Source organism: Chiroxiphia lanceolata, chromosome 7 (assembly GCF_009829145.1).
Source record: "Chiroxiphia lanceolata isolate bChiLan1 chromosome 7, bChiLan1.pri, whole genome shotgun sequence".
In the NCBI taxonomy this organism is placed as follows: domain Eukaryota; kingdom Metazoa; phylum Chordata; class Aves; order Passeriformes; family Pipridae; genus Chiroxiphia; species Chiroxiphia lanceolata.
This window is the reverse complement of record NC_045643.1, coordinates 31,657,069-31,677,102: the sequence shown is the minus strand read 5'-3', so window position 1 is coordinate 31,677,102 and position 20,034 is coordinate 31,657,069. Positions and strand designations below refer to the sequence as shown.

The 20,034-nt window shown below is 38.9% G+C and overlaps 1 protein-coding gene across 1 annotated transcript in view; it reads left to right on the top strand.

Annotated features, from left to right (window-relative positions):
* Positions 1 to 20,034, top strand: part of DPP10 (dipeptidyl peptidase like 10) — a 265,286-nt gene that overhangs the window by 209,184 nt on the left and 36,068 nt on the right. The window contains 4 exon segments of the mRNA XM_032693535.1: positions 9,642 to 9,762; positions 12,964 to 13,118; positions 16,193 to 16,290; positions 18,883 to 19,006. Of these exon segments, the coding sequence (XP_032549426.1) occupies positions 9,642 to 9,762; positions 12,964 to 13,118; positions 16,193 to 16,290; positions 18,883 to 19,006 (498 nt within the window).

The following is a 20,034-nucleotide window of genomic DNA, read 5'->3' as shown; positions in this document are numbered from 1 at the left end:
TAAGAGGCAAGCCCAGATGGAATAGCATCTTGAAGTTTTTGAAGAATTAATTATCCAACTAATTAGCTGGCAGTCTCACAAGAAGAAGGGATGGAATTTTGCTGAATGCTTAGGAATTAAGTCAGACAGAACCTGTGCAGAGATGTAGCTATCAGCCATGATGATGGTGGAGTCAGCTGGTTAGCCAAACTATGTGGGTCCACAGGATGACACTGGTTTCTGCATCAGTAAAACACTTACCCTTCTGCATAGAGCAAAAACTGCAGTTGAGTTGTCTGTTATATAGAATGTTGTGCTCTGAAGACACCTGTGCTAGTCCAGGGAGTGGTGAACTCTGTGTCCTTGCCAAGGTCACACAGAAATATAGCCAGAGATGGGCTGCCTGAAGAGCCTTTAGGTTGATGTCGTTAGCTCTGTCATTAGCAACTATGGGAGTTCTGCAGCAGAAGTATTTCCTGAACGCCAGAAGGTCTCCTTCTGGGCATAATCAGAAATTCCTTACTCTTGTAGCTCATATTTTCAATGTAAAAGGTGAGGAAGACTGTCACGTTCTCTAGAGTATTAAGTGGGAGTGCTGAAGTTGTTCCAAGTTGGAGTAGTTATTTTTATATTTGTTGGTCAGAGATTCTGTGGAAAAATGATTTTCTCAGCTCACAGGTAGAACTCTCACATGTACAGAAAGAGATCAGTACTTGTATGGATTTTTTTAACCAGAGACATATAGATATAGATGTCTTCTTTGTTTCCTTTCCAGCTGTATCTCCTCTGCAGCTTTAGAGTTTGGTTAGCAGCTTCCTTCGAATAGGTGTTAGTCCTGATGAATCCATGTAATGCCAAATGATACCAGTAGTCACACTCCATTCTTTCTTTTCTTTCTAAGCAAAATGCTGGAGTCTGTGTGTTATATTTTTATCTTGAAAAGGTAATTTCAGGAGCTGTTAAAACTTAAGAATATAAAGGTAAACCATGTAAAGCCCACTGACCCTTGCAGTTTGCATTACATATTTCTATTATTATTGTTGATGACAAAATTATCTGTGTGGATGACATCAATCAGGAAGTCAAATCTGCCATAGTCAGACTCTGGAGGATTAATTAGAAAGATTCACTCAGTAAGTTAGGAAAATAAATCCCTGATATGTTAACTGTTATGGGAGAGGTGTCCAAGTTTTCTCGATGATAAATATCAAGACAGTTTTAATGTTTGTGCTAACTCACTTTTTCTGGTTTATTTGTTGACTTCTGCTGTCATTTTACATCAGATAATGTGGAAATATTGAATTGGCGATCTGCAGAGTTATGCCTTATGGGACATCTATACCTTTTCATGGCTTTAAACTGTGGCTACACTACACTAAGAAGTGTGACACAGGCCAACAAGTTTTCCTGTTTGTGATATAAAGTGGGGAGACCTACCTTCACTTTGGGCCAGGCATGACATGAGTGAGTGATGTTGCTTCTAGACCCCTCTTGTATTGGGGAACAGCAGTAGCAATACATCGTATCTCATCATCATCATGGCTGGGCTTCACGAACAAAGATTTGGGGAGGGCTTTACCCGTGTTTGTTACAAGTGCACTGATGGCTAAAAAGGCCAATACGAGACAGGCACGTCTGGTTGCAAAAGGCACAGCAGAAAGACTCCTTAGATGGTATATTCTGCAAGACACGATTCTTTCTGCGTTGTCTTTTCTCCTCAAGGGTGATCCTGTGTGCATTCTCAAAAGCATCTGCAGCGTTATAGATGACGTGTCTCCAGAACCCCAATTGGAGGCCAGAGTAGACCAGTTATGATGATCAATATGGCCAAGGCTGAGATGTTGTTTCAGGGAGTCCTTGTATCTTCTTTTCGAGGCTCCTCTCATGTGGCAGCCGGTGGCAAGTTCACCGCTTCCGGGCCGGGCCGGGGCCATGCCACACGCCTGCTTCCAGGCACATCGTACCTATAGGATTAGTGATTGCATAAGCTATTTTAAGAACTTGCTGCATGGTAAACTCACTTATATTAATATTTTTATATTCATAATAAAATAAGTTTATCCATGCATAAGTTAGAGAAGGGACTAATGCTAGATTGTTAAGACAACCCCCCTAACAACAGTTTTGAGAGAAATTTGACTCTCTCTGGTAGAGTGACTGATGGTTGGTTCCAGGGAAGGGGATAAATTGTGTCAACAAAGGCTGCAGCTTTATTTCTCTACCACCTAAAGAAAACTGGGCTTTTGGATATAAGTACAAGTCTGAACTTTGCTGTCTGGATGAATTTCTAGGACATATGCAAATATCTGATTGCGATTCCGTCTCTGCTGCCAGGGCTAATGGGCTGCTGGCAGTCCTTGCTGGAGAAACTGCCCCTACTTTGGTAGGGAGGTCCCAGCCCTGCTTCAGTCAAACTCAATGCCTCTGTGAAGGGCAGGTGATCACACAGTGATTCCAACAGAGCTCCAAGAAAGCTGCTGCTGCTGCCCAGGTAGAGTTTAAAAGGTTTGTGCTGTCACTGAAACGCTGCCCTGCAATCAGAGGAGGGATTGAGCATGGATGTGCCCATGCAGGAGGCTTCAGTGGAGCTCCTAATGGGAAAAAGTGGAGTATTTTTCTGTAATTTAGTGGCTTTTCTCGCCTGTAGTGTTTGAAATGATTAAAGACACACAGGGGGCCTCTCCAGCTACTGGCACCGGGTTTGTGTTCGGCTGGGAGATTGAATGTCTCTGTTTTTGCAGCTGTCTGCCATCTGGAACTGCTCGGACTGGGTGCTCTGCTGAAGACCTCAGCCTGAAATCAAACAGTGCAATTGTGAAACGTGTTGCAAACAATGAATAAGTGTTTTGGAAGAAATCAATTTAGAAGAAGGTTTATGAAAAAAGTACTTTAGAGGCTGCCAGATGTGGAAAAAGGAGAAGGATTAGTGCTGTGGTAGAACATTAGAGCAAGCAGAGCCTCAGATTCTTCACAGTCAGCTGAGATAAATGTGAGCATTATTAAGAATCAATCTCTCACTAATCCAAACCATTCCTGCAGGTGTTTGTCATTAATTGGAAAATAATTAATAAAATAATTTAAGAAATGCTCTGTGGTTTTTTTTCCATTTGGTTTAAGACTTGATGTGATTAGCTGTGCAAAATCTTTAGGAAAACAAAAAGACAAATAATTTAGAAGGCAATAGATTTTGACATTTATCCTCACAGCATTATTACCTGAAGGTCTTAACTAAAAAATTACTTTAAATTGTCTAAAAATATTTGTTAAAGATGTGTTGAAGTGGTTCAAACCAGCATAATAATAATTTTCATATATGATAGCATATCCTGGTTCCACTTTATGCCTTTTTCAATATATTCTCTTATTGTCATGGCTGAAAGCTGTGAAAGCATTTTGAGCACAAAGCCACTGATGTATTCATGAGAATACCTGTCTGATACACAGTTAGCAACTCCTCTTTTAGCAGTTTAGGAAGATTTAGTAGTTGCAGTCAACAATTTAGTACTTGTGATGTAGTAAATAGACTCAAGTATATACTGAGAAAAGTCCTTTTACTATTACTTGCTCTCAGATACCTGAGTGGAGATAGACTAGCAAGGGAAATTTTTGGTTCATGTGACATTGCTCAAAACACAATATACAAAGTGATGAAATGTGTGAAGTCCCCACCCTGGAAACCTTTGGGAATGTATTTAATTTTACTTATTGGAGTCAGGTAATGTACATGTGTTTTCAAGATTCTGCTCCAAGAATACTTCTGTTTGTTTTGATCTTATCTCAGTGTCATGATTTGCTATCTACCTTGCAGTATTTGAGAGTTTAAATCTCTGTTACAGGAAAAGTAGTAGTCTGAATTCTCTCCCAGTCACTTGCTCTCTCCTTCACTCAGTTTTAAAAATCAAATTGCGGCTCATAAATTCAGCCTCTATGTATTGTTGTACTGCAAGTAATCAACATCAGCAGCCAATTCCTGAAAAATGAAAATTTTCATCTAGTCTCTGTGTTTTTGAAAGAAAATATTGGAAATACATTTTAGTGCAGCATAAAGTAGACCTGTAAGGAGTTTACACCAGGAAGCTTGGTGGCAATGTTTAAATTGAGCAAGAAAGAGAAAAATGTATGAAGTAAAGAAAAAGAAATTAGGTGATGGACAGGGAGGGGAGGATTTGACATTTAAAGACTTCCTCTGCTTTCCAACCTGGTGTAGGAGATTTTTGCATGTTTCAGCTATGAAATACTTCCATTTCTACTCTTAGTTGATGGGCTTGTGAAAATCTGCATAAAATAAAACCAGTGTCTGTTTTCCTTCTGAAGTCACTTCACATTTGATAACACCTTTTGTTGCTGGTCAGTGTTGTAGGTGCAAATGCTAGAGAAAACAGGATCTATTCACAGTCTTGTGAACAGAATTAATTGCAAGGGGTGATCTATTAGAATTTCAGTATTTTTAGAGTTATATAAAAGGTACATTTTTGTACCATATAAATATTATACTGGGGAGAAGAATTCACAGTGAGTCTGCCTTTTAGAAGTGCCTTTCTTGGCACTTAGTGTCAGATGAGAATTTGGATTTCATGGCTACACAAAGTACTTGTGCTTAATTGAATCCACCACCTACATTTACAGAGAGGAAAGGGAAGAGCCTCTCAGACCACGACTAAGTAGCCTTCACAGTAATGTTATCACTCCTATTACACTTCTGCTGCCTGTTTTGCTGCAGAAATCTACATTTTAGTTCCCAAGTCCTTATTTCCAAGTGGTGAATGAGTTAAATAATTACTGATGAGCACTTTAGCACGTTCAGAAATAGAGGGGAATGCAGCTCTGACTGCAGGGGTGGGCAGCGTCACTGTAGGAAGTGAGCATGGGCCATTCCTGTCGCTATAAACAGCAGTTCAGGGGCTTCATGGCACCTCTTGGAATATAATAAATACCCAGAATGAGATTAAATTAGTAACCATAATGTTGAATCTTCCTAAGATATTTTTACAGGCTCAAGCATGGGGATATTGATCTTTTGAAATGCTACGGGCAGTGAGTGCAAAACAAGCTCATCATGGCTAGGCTTCGCGAACGAAGATTTGGGAAGGCACTATCCACTTTTGCTACAGGCACGTTGGTGGCTTATGAGGCCAATACGTGACAGACATATCCGATTGCAAAAGGCGCAGCAGAAAGACTCCTTAGATGGTGTATTTTGCAAGATACGGTTCTTTCTGCGTTGCCTTTTTTCCTCGAGAGTGATCCTGCGTGTGTTCTCGAAGGAGACAGCTGCATTATAGATGGTGTGTCTCCAGGCCTCCCGATTTGAGGCCAGAGTAGACCAGTTATGGTGATCAATATGGCCAAGGCTGAGATGTTGTTTCAGGGAGTCCTTGTATCTTTTCTTCGGGGCTCCTCTCATGCGGCAGCCAGTGGCAAGTTCACCATAGAGCAGGATCTTAGGAAGGCGGTGGTCCTTCATCCTTGAGACGTGCCCTGCCCATCGCAGCTGCGTTCTCAGTAGCATGGCCTCAATACTAGTGACAGCTGCTTGCTCTAGTACAGATGTATTGGTCACATAATCTGACCAGCGGATGTTAAGGATTGTACGGAGGCAGCGCTGATGGAAGCGTTCTAGGAGACGCAGGTGGTGCCGGTAGATGACCCATGATTCGGAACCATATAGGAGAGTAGACAACACTATGGCTTTGTAAACACTGATCTTTGTGCTTTTCTTCAAGTGTTTATTACGCCATACTCTTTTGTGGAGTTTTCCAAAGGCACTATATGCCTTAGCTAACCTGTTGTCTATCTCTCCGTCGATCTTACCATCTGAGGAGATGAGGCTACCAAGGTAGTTAAACTGCTGGACTGATTTGAGCTCTGATTGGCCAATGGTGATGTGGGGATGATGGAAGACTTCCAGAGGTGCAGGTTGATGGAGGACCTCTGTCTTCTTTAAGCTGACTTCCAGCCCAAAGAGCTCAGCAGCATCTGCAAAGCAGGATGTTAAACGCTGCAGAGCTGCTTCTGTGTGGGCAACAAGGGCGGCGTCATCAGCATAAAGCAGCTCCCGGACAAGATGGTTTAAGGTCTTGGTGTGGGCCTTCAGTCGCCTTAGATTGAATAGACTTCCATCAGTACGGTATCGAATGTAGATGCCGTCCTGATCGTCGAGGTCTGCTGTGGCCCTTTGGAGCATCATGCTAAAGAAGACGGTGAATAGGGTAGGTGCGAGAACGCAGCCTTGTTTCACACCATTCTTAATTAAAAAGGGCTCAGAAAGTGTGTTGCCATATCTGACTTGGCCGTGCTGATCCTCATGGAGTGAGATGATCATTTTAAGGAACTTGGGGGGGCAACCTAAACGTTCCAAAATCTGCCACAGACCTTTTCTGCTCACGGTATCAAAAGCCTTGGTGAGGTCAACAAAGGTTACATAGAGACCTTTGTTCTGTTCCCTACACTTCTCTTGCAGTTGTCTGAGGACAAATACCATGTCTGTGGTGCTCCTGTTGGCTCTGAAACCACACTGACTTTCAGGTAGAATTCCTTCTGCTATAGTGGGTATTAAAACAAGCACACCAACCCTAAATCATCCATGTGCATTTATGTGCACTTTAGTTATGTCAAGGAACATGAATGGTTGTACCTCATAAATGTTTTGCAAAGGAACATAAATTCATCATTTTTTGTGTTAATTCACATAAGCAATGAGTGTGAGGCTTGCTAGAGAGAGAGCCACTAGGTGGCTTTGTGGGTTTTCAAGAACTTTAAAGTGTTCCAATACAGGTGTTCAAAAAAAAAAAATATTGAGGTTTGGAGTAGATTTCAAAGTTGAAGGAGCACGTGTCAGGAGTGGTGAGGAAAGAAGGGAAACTTTGTATGACAGAGTAGGCTAAGAAGACTGTGAGGATGTTCAGGGGATGACTGAGAACTGGTTGAGGGTGGAGACAAAGCCGCTTTATGAAATGAATGGGCAATAAAGCCGAAGCAGCCAGCGGTCAGTGGCACATCAGTGAGTATCCTTCTGAGATATTTGCTTATCTGAAATCTGTCAAATGGAATTAGCAATGCCTGCTAACTAGTAATAACAGGATTAAAGATCTTCTTATGGTTCAGTCATAAAACAAGTACTCCTTAATCCTGTGTTTTGACTGGCACTAATGGCTTTAAATAAAAGTTTTTCATTGCAGAGACAAGACAATTTGCAGATCTTCACCATTAAAAATACTAACAGTCTGAAAAGAGGGGAGAGAAGCAAAAATGATCCTCCTGATCTTCCAAAATTAATTATATTGATCTCATTTAATTAAAGAAGCTTAAATAAAGTAGAATCATTTGACCAAGTAGGCTTTTTTGGTAATCTCCTGAAAGCTTTTGTTTACATAAGAAGAGACTGTCAACTGTAAGAAATTGCTCCTTACTAACCAATGGTCATTAGAGTGGTTCCCAGTACTTAGTCTATCTGTAATGTAGTCTGATAGGAATATTTTTAGTTCATATAAAAAACAAGTTCTTGGCTAAACTATTTAGATTTTCTTGGTTAAGCGATTAACCATGCCTTGTTATTGCTTGTATTTGTTTCTTTTACTTTAGAAGAAAAAGTGCATCTTTACTGTGGAAGTACACATTTACAGGAAATTCTCATTGATATTATTTCAAAAGCTTGATATATCCAGCATTCTCTAATCCTTGTTTTCTTCTGCTGTTAATGTTGGGTCACACGTCAGCTTCCCATAAATTCTCAGCTGTACCAAATACTATTTATAAAACTATAAATGTGATTACTGCTTGGTACATTTTGGATTATTCAAACTGGATCAACTATTTTTGCTTCAGTTTTGAGCTCACTGCTGAGTTTCGAATTCTGACCATAAAAGACTTAGTTCCAAATCACCCCTGTTTCCCAGTAATGGTTAAAATCACTGCATTGATCATGATATGAAAAAACCTCAGCTTTATTACTTTCTGCAGCAGAAATCATGAAGTGGCTACTGTCAAAAATCATTAGTTTGGGGACTCATAGGGAAATCTATTTCAGGTGGTAATTTAGAAGCAAAGGGAACAGCAGTAATAGTGATAATAAAACTTTGCTCTTTGGTTAGTATTTTCCCATAATTCGTTTATCACAGAAGTATGAGAGAATGATAAATGACTGGGCTCTTAATGGGCTATGGTGGAAATATGTTTACTTCATGTTAGACTCCCTGAGACACTGTGTATCAGTGTACATTTTTGAAATCATGTAGCAAAAATTTCTTTTGCATTTTTTTTCTCTGGTGCTGTTACCTGCATTTTCTGTATGAATCAAGATGGTGCATAACATTGCTGTTAGGTTGATTCCATTGCTGTGAAACCACATATGTGACCATTGTAATTTAACAAAAAAAAAAAAAACAAACCTACAACTCTGAGGTTATTGTAGCTGAAATAGAGTCTGGTCACAGGCATTGACAGCTCAAGAAACTGAGGATTGTGGGAGTACAGACAAAAAGGATTAAATGCGTTACTACAGGAAATTACAGTAGTTCTGCATTCTGGAAATGACAGTGGTTCTGCCTTGTGTACCCATCTGTAGCTTTTGGCTTGTTAGTATCTCGAATGTTTGGTTTTTATTAGCCTGGACTTGAAAAGATAGGGCCAAGGATGAAGTTTGGGACAACATGTGCATAAACTGTGCAGCAGTGAAGTGCTCGAAGGTCTTCTGGCTGGTAGTAGGAAGGCAGCCGTACAGCCCGTTGTGGCAGATGGATGAAAACATAAGTATTTCCATGTCATAAGCCTTTCTCATCATCACTGTATTTGTCTACTGCCCTTTTTGACATCCCAATAATCCACCAAAGTATTTTTTATTCATTTTATATTACTTTTTTTTTCTTCTTTTTTTTTTTTTTTTCTTTTTTTTCACTTTACCTTTCTTTTACTGCACTTTATTGGGAAACCTGGAGCTCAGTCTCACAAAATGAGTGAACTTGATATCCTTTGCAACAAAATGAGCAGGGAAAGAAAAGCAGACAAGACTGAGGAGGGGCAGTGAAGAAGGACAGGACTGCCTGTCCAGTCTGTTGCTCACAGGAAAAGGAGAATGAGGAACCTAGGCTTGAAAAATAAAGAGCATTTATACAGCACACTTGAGGTGAAATGTTTGTGTGTCAGTCAGAAGTAGTGTCAGCAAACTGAGAAAAGTTAACTACAGACTGCTGCTTCTTTTTGCTTTTCCAGTATGTTCTCACACCATAATATAAAGCTGTAACTTATATTTACAGTGTATGTACTATGCTGTATGTCCTTACAGAAGCGTGTCTAATTTCACAGTTGGAAAACCAGATGGTTTTATTGGATAGAATGGAATTAATGGAAAAATTTCTTTATCTATTCAGATGTTATAAAACTTCTGTATGATTTTGAGGAATGTAATATTTCTTAAAGTGAATGGAAACATTTCAACTGAGAAGACCATTTCAAAGGAAGAATTAGGCTTGCCATACATATTAAAAGTTTGCTTAGTTTGTCCAAATTGATAATAAAAGGAATATGAAGCCCACACTGGTTGAAACTCATGCTGAATTATTCTGTAGACTGTTCTGAGCCTGAGGAAATTATGTATTCATTGCTGAACATTCATTTATATCTACCAAAATCATCTTTTTTCTCTACATCTCTCTTACCTTTTCTAGATTTATATATTTGAAAATAACATCTACTATCAGCCTGATGTAAAGAGTAGCTCATTGCGCCTGACATCCTCAGGAAAAGAAGGAATTATTTTTAATGGAATTGCAGACTGGTTATATGAAGGTAAGCTGGATGAATATATCTGTTTATTAAAACAGATGAAAGGTCCTTGTACAGACCCAACAGCACAAATCTGTTCATTTCAGGAAAAGCTAAGGTTAGGTTTGCTTCTTTGCCTTCTCATTTTCTTGCCAGATTGCCTTTGTATTGACTGCTGGCTTGCATATAGCAGTGTTTTCTGGGAAAGGAGAATTTATTTTCAACCAGAATGTATCAAATGTGTGATGAAACTGGGTAGTGTGAAAAAGTGTGGGGGGAAAGGGCTCAGTTTGTTGCTTGTATGAACAACTGGGATGACCTATTTACAGTTAAAACATCCCAATAGAAGAGGACACTGAAGAACTTAGAAGCAGAGTTGGCTACATTTTCTTTTTTATCCCTGGACACAAACTGAAAGGTGATCCCAGATGATGCTGCCCAGGGTCTCACTTTTTTTATTGGCATCTCTCCTTCAGCCTGGGTGGTGGTTGGTGTGCTCTTTGTCAGCATGACTTGTGAGAGACTCCAGCCCCTCAAGCCAGGCAGCCACATCGTGCTTGAATCCTTTTTGAGTGTTATGATGAAGTCTAAAAGTGTCATACTGTTACCTCAACAGTGGCTACTGCTTTTGCTTAAATCAACCTATGCTAGGCTCCTGGAAAACTTGCTGTTGCTGGCAAGTAGTGGCAAGTTGGAGTAGGGGATAGATCAGTCTGTTGTAATACCCTCTATCTTCTACACCCATTTTCCGCATGGTACGACAGAATGATTCTCTCTCTGCCCAAAAAATGTTTTTCACATAATAATAATAAATTTAATAAAAAAAAGGGGAGCAGATTATCTAGTTTGGTACAACAGCTTAAAATTAATGCACATTTCACTTACTCTTTCTATGGGACACATGTATTCTATAGTTAAATAGCTCAGTGTTAAATAATCAGTTACCTGAGGTATATAACTTCTTGCATGTAGAGATTTTCAGGGCAGAGTGGTTTTTAGGAATGGTTTAATGCCCAACAGCAAGGAACTGAAACATGATCCTTAAAAATGGTCTGTACATACTTCTTGACAGTTCAGTAGTTTTGACAACAGCTCACCTCAGGTATTTTTTTAAAATCTCTTCCCAAGTAAACTTAAGTTAGAATGGTAGTTTGCATCCCTCAGCCTGTGTCCAGTAGTTACCCAGTTCCAAGGTTTCTACTAATTTTTTGAAATGTTTTAGTGTGGCAGCATATTTGAAAACGTAAGGAAAATGGACATTTTGGAAATGGAATGTAGTTTTATATGCACTTCATATTCTTAAAATCTAACATGAAGGCATGTAAATTGAAGCATTTAAGCAGATATAGCTCATTGAAGTTGATACGGTATATCAAGTTTTTGCTAAAACAAAGTGAAGTTAGTAAGAATCACAGCCACGAGAAGGAAAAGCAAAAATTGTCTAGTTTGAGACTTGAAAGTTTCTGAAGTATTGTGGAGATGATGCACATCCCAAAGCCTTCCTCCCGAAGCATGTCCTAAAGCCTTCTTGAGGTGATTTTGCCCATTCTTTTCCGAGTTTTTTAATCCCTGGCCCAAACAGCTGTTCCATTTTCTGACTTACAGAAAATTCATGGTGTTTCCAGGGATGCAGGCTTGCAGAACTCTTCTCAACAATACACGTCATTAAAATCAGTGTTAAAGGGAGTTCTGTCAGTACACATTGGAGAACCCCAGTCCATGTGCTATGGCAGGAATGAACATATTGCTTCTTTCCCATTAACCACTGTTTAACTTAGAGCAGTGCTCTACTTTTAGCAGTGTTTTTCACAGCATCAGAAGCTGAGCAGGCTGAATAGTATCCGTGTGAAGTTAAGGGATTTTCAGTTGAATCTAGCCCTGTTCCTCCTTTGGCCTCATTTTTTTTCTTTTATCATTTACCTGAATTTGTTAGTAGCATTTTACCTTACAAAGCGTTTGGGAATAGCTTTTCTTTGTGTGAATAACCTTGTCTAAATGCAAACAGTAATATTTTAAAACAAACACAATTGTGATTTTTTTCTATCTGATATTCACCATTCGTTCTCTGTTCTTCTCCTGTGTAAAAGGTTTTAGTTATCCAGCCAGGGAGAGAAGCATGACCTAGAATATATGACTTTGAATATAGGTCTAGGCTTCATTGCATCAAACTTTAGATAATGCAACACATTAAGCTGCTTCAGAACATTCAGAATCTGATTAGCATCTTGGGGAGTCTCTGCTGACGATTTAACTAGTTTTGTTAGGTAGGCTCTCAAATTAGGTATGCAGTCAGGCCTTTGTTCCCCTTAGTACACTATTCTCAATCAGTTTTCCAACCAAATTCTTCAAAATTAAATACAGAATCCTTACCAAGCAAGTGAACATATCAAATACATAATGATAAAAGTCTGTGTTTTCACAAGTGAAAACAGAATACCTGTACAGAGTGAATTTGGAATTGCTCAGGAGCTGCTTTACTGGAGTTCCAGGAGTTTGGCTGTTGCATTGTTGGCTGCTGGATGTTTCTGGTTTGTTTCTTTTGAATATGAAATACAATGACAATAAATGTGAGAAAACATTGCATGGCATCTTTGAGAATTACTTTCATTTGGAAAGCAAATAAAATTTGGATAAAAAGAAAAGTTTAATTTGGATTTTCAAAAAGTTACATTGCAGAAAAACTGAACTTCTAAGAATTAAGGATGTCCATTAGACTGAGACAAGAAAGTGAAAATATTGAACTCCAAAAATGTTTACATAAATATCAGTGTGGGAGGATCTGCATGTTACTAGGTGCTAGAACTGAGAGAAATCAGGTATACTGAAATTTTATATTAAGAGAAGAAAAAAAAAAAGATTGACAATCCTAAAAAATAACCCAAAAAATAAAAAAAAAATAATTTAAAATGGTCCAAATAACTTAAAATTTAATTAAACAAATCTATTGGAATGCAACAGAACTAAACATATGGCAGTTACAATCATCTTTCATGTTTAGATAATTTATTGATGTTGCTGGAAGTATTCATTTGAGAAAAATGGTTCAAGTTTGGTCTTTCAATATGCCTTGGTATTCAAACATTCAGCCCAGGATAATGTGAAATTACTGAAATTACAACAGACACATTTCAAGTAGGCACAGAGAGAATAATTCAGTGCCAACTGAGTAAACTGGAAACTATGTGATAGTTTTTTAATGAACCCTAAGGAAATCTGGTTTTGCAGAGGAACTTCTTCATTCTCACATTGCCCACTGGTGGTCTCCAGACGGTGAAAGGCTGGCCTTCCTGACCATAAATGACTCTTTGGTACCGAACATGGTTATTCCCCGGTTTACTGGAGGCCTATATCCAAAAGGAAAGCAGTATCCATATCCTAAGGTAAGATGAGTGTGAGCGCAAACCCCATCTCCTCTTCTGTATTCAGTGATAGTATTGACCCATATGGAAGGAGTGTTTCCAAACAGTAGCAGAGGCTGGTTTTGTTCATGTTGCTTTTCAGTAAATAATAATTACATTTTTTTTTCAACAGATTGTAACACCTTTTGCTGGAAAAAAACTGTTGGGTGAGGGAACAGCAAACAAACTAATTTGAAGTAATTTCATCATTGATATTTGGCTTGATAAAATCAATCCAGCACTTTGGAGAGAAGGGCAATACATTTAAAGAACTGCATAGAGGAAAGATACTGTGACAGCTGCACTGAAGTCACACACTCCAGTGTGCAGAGCCCGGAGCATGTTCCTTCATCGTGACGTAGATCTCAGTAGATTATGCTGTTATTAATAAATATGACAGACAGTATTGAATAAGATAAGCCACAGTTACATATTTTTGTGACCATCAAAATGAGAAAAAAAATAGAAATGTTACTGATTTTTAGATTTGTTTTGGAAATTGAAAGAACAGCCCAGACATGGATAAAATCTGACATTGCTCCTCATTTGCTGGGGATTTTTCTGGGGAGATGCTTCCCTATCTGTTGTTTTGATCTTCCAGCTGATCAGTTTATCCAGCTGTTCTGTGCAATTTCAAAGTGTCTAAGTTCCTTTCTGACAGGTTATGTAGGTCCACATATGTGGTACTCCTTTGACATTTCAGGGGAAGTTTTTTGAGAGCTTTAGAAAATAGTACTGTTACCCTATTCCTGCTGCTTTATTTTGGTGTTAGTTAGTTTATATACTTGCATTGGAAAAAAGGTCTTGAGTGACAAAGCAAAGAAAAAAATCAGGAATATTTTTAAAAGTCAACTTTGTAAACGAGAAAGGAGTAATTCTATTTCATTAGCAATTCAGCATAAAAGTGATACACAATACTACTTCAGTAATCTCATTAATGAAAAAACATTATTTAATGTCTCCATTTAATGCCAATTTAGATACTCGTTAAACATCATTAGTTGGTAATGAAGCCTGTCGTATAGCACCAGAGATTTAAAAAAAAGATTTGGTCTTTGTTATAGAGTACAAAATTCTAACTAGAATTAAAAAATAAAATGAAACATATGTCTTTGGGAACACTGGAACATGCTCGTGTGTGTACATGTCATACACACAAACTATGTTCTTAAAAAAAAAATAATAGAACAAGGAATTTTAAACTTTGTTACATTTATCGAGAACAAAGTAGGAGGATTTCAATGCAGAGAGTTCTTGCACTACTAAACAAATGTTTTGGCTGTTGTGCAAAATTTATGCTGTTTAAATTGGCATGAGAAGACCCTGAGGGACGGAGGAGTTGAGGGAGAGATGTGGATGTGAGAATTTTCTGCTCAGGTAGAACATTCACTTTCAGCTGCTGGAGGCCACTGCAGGCTGTGGGACCTCAGTGCACTGCTGACCACAGCTGGGGGGACAGACCTCATATGGGGCTGGAAGCCACAGCTACAGCTGTGGAGCTGAATCTTACATGTGTCCATGGAGCAGAGTAGGGCACACTGACTGTGTTTGTGGCAGAGACACAGGGGCAGCTTTGGGGTAGTTTAGTTCTTCAGGCCTAGTACCAGCCTGGCCACGTTTGCTGTGCAGGTGTGCTTTGGAGTATCTCTGAAAACTCATACTCCTGCTGGGTGGTAATTACTGATGGCAGCCTTGCCTGTGAGAGCACTTAGACACTACTATGCAGGCAATGTAAGGTTCAAGGGACATAAGGAAACTGCAGTGGTGTCCTAAAGACTTGACCTTTTAGTGGTTTTCTTCCACAGTTATGCATTTGTGTAAGCTGTGTTCATGCAAAGGATACCTGTGGAGGATGACATTTCTTTTGAGGCAAATGTCAAAATTTTTATGAAGAAAAAAGAAAAATAAAAATAATTCCAAGAGTCTAATTAAGTCCCTTTTATAAACTTTTTTTTTAGCATTATTAAAAATACACAAATACCACTTTCTTGTCCCCCATGCCAATCAGAAAGGAGTGGATACCGCATTCAGACTTTATTGAGATAAGCCCGATTTTTAAAAGGAATTTGTGGGTGTATTTCAGCCAACCTGTTTTACATTTCTGTATACCCCTGTGAAGAGCTAGATACATAACTTCGTAGTTTATTATGATTAAATCTGTTGAATCAGTGATTTTTACCTTTTCCTTCCAATATCAAACAGGAGTCAGCCCCGTTGAAGAACGCACTTTTCATTCTGTGTGTTCCAAGAGCATTATATAATGTTGTGTGACTCCTGTGACTTAAATGAAACAGAATTTGGAGATGATATATTTAGAAAAGGGATGTGGAACCAGAAGCATCTCCTTGCAGCCATTCGGAGCTTTACTTTCTATCACCAGTGCTTTTTTTCTTCTCAGGAACACCCCTTAGTTACCAGGAGAAGCATGATTCCCACCTCCCTGTAGATCCTCAGGATTTATCAGACTCTTCCCTGTGAATATATATCAAACTGACATTTTATTCTCATTTTGCAACAGGAAGTATTTTGTTCTCCTTAGAGCTGACCTGCCAAAGCAGCTGACTCCTTATCAGGGCTGAAAATAGAGATTTTCAACTCAGCAAACCAGGGAAGAAAGACTGGGGGAAAATGGTAAAGAAAAACAAGGGAAGAGAAGAAATGCTATCCCAGATAGAGGTAGAGCAGCTTTTTGGAAGAAGGAACAATAGTCTCTGGAAAAGAATTTGCTGGAGGGTGGATTTCACTGCAGGTTTAGGAACTGACTGTGCTTTGCAGCTGACTTTACTGGACTGGGCATAGCCACTTGTAGCATTGGTCACTTACTCTGCACAGGAAAGTCTCCCATTAGAAAAGGCAGTGAGAGACTCAGTCAATATTTCATATCATTATCTGTGTGATTCAAATGGCTGTGAAATTAATTTTTAAAATTTAAGATATTTTAACTTTAATAACTTTTCATTATTCTAAAAATACTTAATTATGTTAATGAGTGAATCTGTTCAGTTGTTACTGATTCAATGCCTCTAAAGCTTTTATTATTTTTTTCTTTCCCAAAGGCAGGTCAAACAAACCCAACAGTAAAGCTGTTTGTAGTTAATCTGTATGGACCAGCACATACACTGGAACTGATGCCACCTGACAGCTTTAAATCAAGGTATACAATTTCATTGTTTTGAAACTCATGTTTGATTTAACCTAACTGTCTTTAAGTTAATCATTGCCTTTTTACACTTATGTTTGACTGGAATGCACTTGATCTCAGTCCCCGTGGCTGAACATAATGATAAAATAGAAACAGCTGTACTGGACTGATGCTTCTCTTACAAATCACAGGGGCCTAGGATTTGCTCATGTTTGATGTCCTGGGAAGTTCCAATTTACTAGGAATATATATAATTAAAAATCCTAAGCTGTGATCAAGGGAGTTGAACTGCTGTCCTGATTCTGAGGTAGTTACTCATTCACTCCCAGCCATTGCTTGCTCTGTGCCAGCTTGTTGCTTTTAGTTTCTGACATGAGATTGCAGAATTGTCTTGGAAATACACAGAACAGAGAATTGGGGTGTTCTCTCATTTAGAGAGATTTATTCTGAACCTTTCCTTTCATTTCTCATGCCAGCAGTGAGGTGACAGAAGGTGAGGAGCAATGCCACCAGATCACTTAGGCTAAGAAAGGCAGGGCTGTGTTTCTCAGGAGAAACTGCTACAGAACCACTGAGCTGATTTAACATTGACTTTGAGGCTGAAATAATGAGGCTGGCTGAAACTGGTGACTCTCCTGCTAAAGTTCCTGTGTTAAGCTGAGCTTCTGATTGCCTGTCCTTGCTGGAGATGCCTGAAATTTTTCTTTAAGGGCAAGAAAATTTTCATCCCCTCCCATACTTTTGTTCCAGTTTGTAGAGTTGCAGTCACCTTCATTAGATTCCCATGTAGTTTCAGTACATATACTAATGATCTCCTAGCCTTAAAATGTTATATAATAGAGGTAATAATAATAATAATGATGACAGCAATTTCTACAGTCCAGATCTGGCTGCTGTCTAAGGGCCAGAGAAGTGCCACTTCCCCTATTCACTCAGGGCATTTTCAGATGGAGAGCATTGTGAAAAGGAACGGTATGTTTCTACGTATGTACACACACTACATTATATTCCTGATAAACAATTCATACTGTAGTGAAATTTGAACATATTTTTATGCATAGTTGATGGCAGAGGGGAAAAAGAGGGATTATTAAGTGACCTTTTGCTTTTATTTCAGTACTCAAGGAGTTTATGTCAGTGATAGAAAATGATGTTGTGGTTTGATTTGGACTACTAACTACTATATTAGCTGGATTCTGTACACTAAATTTCCTATGCATCCCTCACTGAAGACTTTTTAAAATGAAACGTTTCAGGGCGTGGGATTGGAGTTGCACTCTTTGGTTTTTTTCTTGGATCATTGCTTTCTTGGATGGGTCAGCTGGTGTCGTGGTAGCTCTTGTTTTACTTTTGGCGTACATTTTTGCCCCTCGATAAGTTAAAACATTTTTTAAGCCAAAAAAAAATGTAAATATTAGACTCAGCATACACTTGGATGTTATCATTCTGGTATCCATGTGTGAAAATATCTGTGTTACTGAAAGGGAAATATAAAAGCAAAAAGAAAGCTGTGCATACTGGGTTGTTTGGGTCTGTTCTGCAAATACAGCACCAGACTGGGGCTGAGTGAAGCTGCAGTGAATTTCTGTCACCTGCATCTCCTGTGTGTGGCATAAGAGCTGTACACAGCTTTGCTGTTGGTGCTTCTCAGCTTCTTTGTTCTAGTAAGGAGGCATTTGAATGTTTAATTAAATACATGTTGTCAAAGAGTAATGAGATCTCCATCAGTTTTAGATTAAAAGCCTAATTATATTCAAGCTAAGCCCCTTGTTTTAAAGGGGGTCTGAGTTTCCAGACAAGCTCACTCTGCTGTTGCACATAACTCAGCTGGACTGTGAAAGCTTCCAGCTGCCACCAGTGGAGAGGTGAGGCAAAAAGCCTGGCTGGGATGACAGGCTGCAACAGGTCTTCTGTAACATCCTCAGCCTAACAGCCTAGCAGGATTTTGTGAGGAGGGAGACAAATTTTCCATACCATGAGTCTGTGCTTGGAAATTCTCATGTGCTCAGCCAGGGTTGTTGAGGGACAGACAACTTTGAGCTATTTGTTAAAACAGGAGCAGAAGTACAATGATACTGAGTGGGACTTCCCTTTTATCCAGAAGTCCCATTATAAAACACTTGTTATTTTATAACAAGTGACATTTTAAAGTGGGCTCTGTCTGCACTCAAATATCACAGAATTACAGAACTTTTTTTTTGTTTTTTGGCAGTAGGACTGGATTCTTTTGCAAAAACATTTGTCTTCTGAAGGCATTTGGTATAGGAAAATACTGGCTTCTGTTGGAATTCAGTGCTTGTTTTTAAGCTGGCTGGAAAGTACATGGTTCATGTGTATTTGCAAACATATGTTTCACAGCTGGTAAAGTTTGTGTATGTATATGCAAAAATTTCCCGGGGTAACAGTACACTGAAGGACTGAGCCTTTCCACTTGTAAGAACAGAGATGCTGGGCACTTGGGGTTTTTTTTTCCATCCCTCAGTACTGATACTGTCATACCATACAAATCCAGCATTTGAATGAACTGTATGTATGCTGGTGTTTTTTTAAGTCTAATCCAAAATATCAAGTATCTTAACTTTGTGTTTTCAAATGTTTACTTAGGGAATATTATATCACCATGGTGAAATGGGTAAGCAACACCAAGGCTGTGGTGAGATGGTTAAACAGAGCTCAGAATGTCTCCATCCTTACAGTTTGTGAAACCACAACTGGGGCTTGTACCAGGGTAAGTTATGTTTTTGGTTTTTTTTCTGGAAGATCTCTTTTCAAGGTTTCTTCTGCATTTTGTTTTCATATTCAGAAGAAGATTTTTGAAAATGAGTTTGCAGATGCAGTAGTTGCAAGCTGAATATAATTAGTCAACAGGGAGGAAATAGATGTGGGAAGATTCCAAATGTGGTGAAATCATTTCATGCAATTAAGAGCTTTGAATGACATTTTCGGAATTACGAAGCTTTGTTCATTCATTAACTTCAGTGGAAACTGAGGTTGCTGAACATCGTGTACTTGGGATATAGCTAGAGCAGCAACAAGCTTGTCTTCCCTCAGATATTTTCAGCTGACTGGTTTCTCCTCTCTCCCGCTGCAGAGTTTCATTTTAGATCTTTCTGTCTCTCACAGATTATGTATTTTTAAGGAAAAAGGTGTAAAACCCTGATAATTCCTTCAAATTCAATAGCAGTAACAAATAACTTCAGAAAAAGCCCTTGAAAGGCAAAAGGGATACTTCATTTTTGAATGTTAGCCGAGCTGAAATACATTTTTCTATTTGAGTCCAGCCTCATCTCATCCCTTGACTCTGAATTTGACTTCTGACACTCGTGCACTGCATCTCTCCATTTTTACAGTCAATCTTGTATCTTGAGTGCAATTGGCTGCTTTCCCATTCTGAGTCACGATCTCTTCCCAGAACCTGCTAAAAGTATAAATATTTTCTATACATGCTAATATCAGTACCAGCAGATGCCCCAAAGTAGAGGGTATAATTTGGCAGAGTAAATGGTTGTGACTGATAAATGTTGGCCTCTGAGTCAAAGACTTCCGTCAGTGTCTGCTACTGAAGTCAGTCATGGTGCAGTGTTAGAGGTTGCTTCTGAGCTCGTCTGCTTCTATAGCTACACAGTTCAAGTTGCTTTTCCTGACTCAGAAACTATGAATAAATCCCCAAAATACGGATTAAGAGTGTGACCATGGAGATTTGTTGATTAGGTTGTTGTTTAGCTGGTTCCTGCAAGCCTTATGCCTTTTTATTAA